Here is a 5,998-nt window from a genome sequence, read left to right as displayed (position 1 = left end):
TAATCACTGAATTCTGTACAGAATTGAGTGAGAAATAGCTATTTTTTTGTTTTGTTTACTTTTGTGACAAAAAATGATGAATCATCAAGTGTGACAATACTTATGAAAAGGGCAGTAATTATTAAAGATCTAGACTTACTAATGTATCTTTTAGAAGTAAAGAGAAAGAGATTACTAATATAGAGAGTCAAATGAAATAGTTAGTTTAATTGTGTAGAAAAGATTATTATATCTATACTTTACTCTACTTAAGGTCTTCTTAGTATAACTAACTGTGTAGTAGCTTAGTAATTCTCACCTTCATCTGTTCTAGTCTACTTATTATTTTCTTCTATTACTTGTACTTGTTCTGTAAACATAATATTTAACCTGTGTTTTATATACACTAATTTCTGTGTTAAGAAGTGTATATAGTAAGAGTAATTATAGTATTTAAAATTGTAATACAAGGGATCTAATTAGTACACATATTAGTACTAAGAGTGTATATACAATGAAACCTGTCAATAAGCATACTTGTAGTTTAGCATTTCCTCTCAATAAGTATGAAAAATTTGATCCACTAAGTTGGTAGGTAGGAGAATAGAGGTATATTAAGTATAAAGGGTATTAAGTATTAAGCATTAAGGTGTGAGATCAAGAATATGCTTAATTAAAGGAAATTTTGGGTCATGTAACAGTACAGATCATGACCTGGAGAGAGCCACTTTTTGTACAGGCCACCTCCATTTTATAAAATAAATGTATAATGTAATGAAAACCACTATTAAAACTTATTATTCATCATGTCTGAGGAGCTTGGATGTGTACAGAACCCAGACAGAACACTCAAGGATGCTAGTGAAATTGTTTTCACTTATTCTAGAGAAGCTTCCCCTGTCAATCTCTCAGCCCTGCTTCTAGATATCTATACTTCCACTAGTATTCATTCACAAACAAGTACAGTTGATAATACATCTCTACTAAAGGATCCTACACATAGTAAAGCACCAAAGTTGAAGCATTAAAAGCCCCAGAAATTGGGCAAGCAATCTAGTACAGTAGTTGTAAAGACTCAGTAGTGTGTTACATACACTTATAAAGATAAACTAGAGATCTTAGACTTTACAGAGAGGCCTGGAAAATCCTTATCTTAAGAGAAAATTGCTGAGCACTTCAGAGACTACTTTTCTAAGCTGTACTAGTCTTCTGTGTATACTATCATTCAAAATGTAACACATATTTGAGAGGTAGTCCAAAAGAATCCTAATCAAATCTTCTACAAATGTCTACTTTCCAAGTCTGTAATGTATTCACAACTTGAAGAGGCCCTCAATCTTTTCATTTTGATAGTACAAGACTGTCTCAGGATTACAGGAGCTGTTTTAAAACTGAAGGCTGAGCAGTTTGCTGAAATGCTTAGAATACTAGAGAGAGAATGTCTTAAACTATCAAATGGATAGGTAGACACATACAAGGAACACAATGGAATTAGAGAGTACAAGCTGTATAGGGAAGTAGCTTCTGTCTCAGCTCAGACTATATCTGAAGTCTAGAACTGTCTTCAAGCTAAGCTATCAAGCTATGAACCTTAAGATATTTACAACTTTGATAAGACAGGTCTTTACTATTGTATGCTACCTGATTGTTCACTTGCTACAAAGCAGCTCTCTGGAGGCAAGGGAGATAAAACTCATATCTCTCTTAGCTTTATTACTAATACTAATGGATCTGATATAAGAGGTCTATTGTTTATTAGGCATGCTTGAAAACTATAATGTTTTAATAAGAAGGAGGGTTTAGCACTTGGATTTGAATATTATTAGAATAAGAAGGCTTAAATGACAAGTTCTATATTTCAATTGTGAGTATAGGGAACTTTATACACATACATTCCTTATATTAATGTACTCTACAGGTTCCTAGATAAGTTGGACAGGGACATAGGCTAGTAAAAGCAGAAGATTTGCTTGTTAATTAACAATACCCCTTCATATATCTTTGACACAAAGAAACTCAAGAACACTAAAGTTGTATTCCTTGACCCAAACATGACTTCCCACATCTAACTAATGGATGCTGGGATTATTTGTGTGTTCAAAGCTCACTACTACTGTCTGTACATTCTTGAATCTCTTAGTTAATATAAAGAGGGTGCTGAAAACATATATGTTGAGAGGGAAAACTTAAGGGGGGCACACATAAACAAGGGGTGAGGTGACAATTGACTACTCAGTGTCTCTTGTCCTTATATTGTATGTATTCTAACTGAGACATTATGAAGTCATTGTCTTATGGTTTGTCTGTTAATGAACTAATCATCTTATAATAATATATTTCATCAACCAGCTTGAAGGAATGTGTCTCTCACTTAAGGCTTGGGAAAAGATTACTCTAGAGACAGTAGTAAACTGTTAGAAGCATGCTAGAATACTTCAGGCAAAGGATATGTCTCAGGAGGTAAGCAATTTGTTTTTCTTATACTCTCTATCTGTAATCTCACAATTGTACAGGATACAGCTATTCCTATCAATCCTATACTCTAACAGTATACTACTAGAGTCACTCAGACTATCTCTGAGCTTTCAGCAGCTCTGGAGGAGGTTAAATTAAATAGTAGAACAGTACTAGTAATAAACATTCCTACAGTAGAAGAACTCCTCAACATACTAGACAAAAAGATTACTAAGGCTGAGTAGACTGATGAGGAGATATTGGAGCAGGTTGAGTATGATAAGAAGGAGTCTATTAGTGAGCATATCCTAGAGCTTGAGGCTCTAGAGTCAGAGCCAGAACTACTCATTAGTTATACAGAGACTGTCTAATTACTTTTAAAGCTTAATATACTCTTTCAGAGTAAGATTAGTACTAAGTTTACTAAGGTTAGAGCACTTTTTCCAAAGCTTACAAGAAACCTATACAAGAAAATAAATAGTTCTCTTAAACAGACTAATATTCAGTTGTTTTTTAAGTAGACAATGTATTATTAAGTTATGTACTACAAATAAGGAATTTTTATTACTTTACTTAAGCTACTATTAACAAGCATAACCTCTTATTAAGTATAGCCTCACCTGTTCACAGTGGGTTATACTTAATGACAGGTTTTACTATAGTCTGAACTTTGTGTATGATAGAAAATCTCTATCTAGTATATAATTAAAGTAATAGAATTCTTTATAATACAAAATCAGCTTCTGTTTATACTAAAATAATTAAAGTCTTTAGAGAAGAGTATATAATTGTAAGCCTACCTAACAGCTTACAACAGTTTCTGTACAGTTCTACACCTGTCCTAGTATGAAACTATGTTTCCTGTATACAGATTCTTACTACTAAGTTATACACTTTTTCCTTTGTACTTGTATCAAGTCCTCCTTTTATTATAACCACCTTCCCTACATTCCTAAATACATACTATCTCCTTTTGTCTTTCCCTTTAAGTATGTATCATACCCCCTCTTTTTTGTTCCCCCTTTTATTTTCCCCTTTAAGTATGAACCATTTCCTTAGTATATATAGTTAGTATCCTTTACCTTTATTGTATTAGTTTGTATTCCTGACTGTAACAAAGATACCTTTGTCCTGTCAGCCTTTGTGTGTTACTACAAACTCAGAACTTGTTTGTAACAGTGTTTAACACTTTCCTAGTACTGTTCTACTTTTTTTTTAACATTAACAAAGTAGTCTTTATTGTACTATATATTAGTAAGGTTCCCCTAGCCTTCCTAAATGTCTCCTACTGTTAGTAAGGTTCTCTAACCTTCCTGAACACTCTCTACTGTTAGTAAGGCTCTCTAGCCTTCCTAAATACACTACTATAGCTCTAAAGTAAGTTCAGCCCTCTTCCTAACTGTATATACAGTAAAACCTCTCATTAAGTATTACCCTTAGTAGACATAAAAAGTAATACTTATTAAGAGGTTATGCTTATTAACAAGTAAAATTCTAGTGTCTACAAGAGTAATAGTAGACCTGAAATGTTATACTTAATGAGAGATTATGTTTAACAAGAGTAATACTTAATGAGAGGTTTTACTATAACTAGGTCTTGTTTCCCCTAGTACTAAGTATTCTTAGAAGCTGTTACAGTTACTCCTCTATTAACTAGAGAATCTGTATTCACTTCTCTAACACTGTTACTATTTATAACTACTCTAAGCTCAGATTCAGAGAGTAGCTCAGAGTTATTAGAAGTAGATAATAATATAAGTAAGTCTACTCTAAGATACTAGAAAGCTATAATGTTCTAAACTATATCTACTAAAGTCTAGCTAATCTGGGAGAATGCTACAAAGTCTCTAATTTGACTCTAGACAATCTAACACTATATACTCTTTAGTTATAGATTTCTACATTCTGTAAGTATATGTTTATCAAATCTGTTCTTGTAACCTGTATAGTTACAGTTATAATAGGATACTTACAGGACAGTAGACTGTACTAATAGTACAAGTATAACTAGCTTAGGCTTGAGGGGCTTATACTGGACACATTCTATCAGGAGCTCTAGTACAAAATACTCTCTATAGACTAGGTAGAGTAAACCTAGAACAAGTTGCTCACAACACAGTAAAACAGTTGTAACTTTTAGGAATGACAGTTACAGGTTACTAGAATAAATTTCAGTCTCCCAGAAGATAGGCACCATGATCCTGACAGGCTTTACAAGCTTCTCAAGACTAATTTACACTCTAATCTTTAGTTTAAGCTCTGTCTTACTATTAAGACAAGACTATACAAGAGTATATCTCAGATAATATAAACTATATTACAAGTAATAACAAGTAATGATAGAATACCTTCTATCATACATCCTACATCTGAAACATACCTACATAGTATATATAGACTAACTAATTAACAGACAATAAAGCAAGTTGTGAGAGAGTAAACTAAGTCTACTATCCTCCCTCTTTGTGTAATCCCTCTAAGTCTCTCTTATAACCTCCTTTCAATAGGTTATAAGTCTTGTACTCCCTACTTACACTTTATCTACACTCTACTATGTCTATACTCTATACAGTTCTATACATTACACACATGTATACAGTATACTATAATGTAGAACTTGACACACCTGTCTGAGTATTCTAAATACAAATTAATATACTACAACCCAGACATTATATGATTATTGTCTTAGTGACTATGATTATTAGCCTAGTAATAACAAAATCTATATAGGCAATGTTGAAACTATAATGAGTATCACTTACTGTGACAGTTAGTCACTAAAATACTCTATAATATTATAGAGATAATATTATTATAAATAACTGTTCATACTATAGACAAACATTAAAAAGATTGAGAAAGCAAACACTACTCATCCACTACTAACATTACAATAGTACAAATGATTGACACTGTCAACAAGTACACATATGTTATAGTATAAATCAAATAATAACATATATAGTAATATTACAGTCAAACAATTAATGCTCAAAACAAGTACATATATACTAAACAGTATATTAAATCAAATAACTAAAACATTTAATATGTATTATAAACAATAATACAATTGTAGACACTATAACAACAACAATAATAACAATAATAATAATAATAATACAGATAGAACTAATAGAACAAATATGGAACAATAAAATAATTAATACATATTATAGTCAAGCAATTATTATGAAACACATTAGATTTAGCAGTTACATGTCAGATATTACAATTACTTATCAGATATCAAATATAATATGCATATCTAAGATATACAGACAAGTACAAATATGCACAAGTATAATAAATAACTACAAACCAAAAAACAATACTACAGAGCATATAAACTAACTACACACAAAAGAATAATGTTATAATGTGTAAATACTAACTACAGTACAAGACAAGTACAAAATTATAATTATTAAACAAATGATACTACTTTACACATTACTGCCTTTTTCATAAGTATTGTCACACTTGATGATTCATCATTTTTTGTCACAAAAGTAAACAAAACAAAAAATAAGCTATTTCTCACTCAATTCTGTACAGAATT

At 31.3% G+C, this 5,998-nt stretch overlaps 1 protein-coding gene across 1 annotated transcript; it reads left to right on the top strand.

Moving 5' to 3' along the window:
* Nucleotides 1–1,574: 1,574 nt before the first annotated feature.
* FOMMEDRAFT_97083 (uncharacterized protein) lies at nt 1,575–1,748 on the top strand (the record flags this gene model as incomplete). Its single annotated transcript, XM_007271396.1, has 1 exon — nt 1,575–1,748. A coding segment is annotated over one exon (174 nt), but the record flags the coding sequence as incomplete, so codon positions are not given.
* Between the last annotated feature and the right edge of the window lie 4,250 nt (nt 1,749–5,998).

Source organism: Fomitiporia mediterranea (genome assembly GCF_000271605.1).
Source record: "Fomitiporia mediterranea MF3/22 unplaced genomic scaffold FOMMEscaffold_17, whole genome shotgun sequence".
In the NCBI taxonomy this organism is placed as follows: domain Eukaryota; kingdom Fungi; phylum Basidiomycota; class Agaricomycetes; order Hymenochaetales; family Hymenochaetaceae; genus Fomitiporia; species Fomitiporia mediterranea.
The sequence above is the reverse complement of the archived record's forward strand: the minus strand, read 5'-3'. Positions and strand labels throughout refer to the sequence as shown.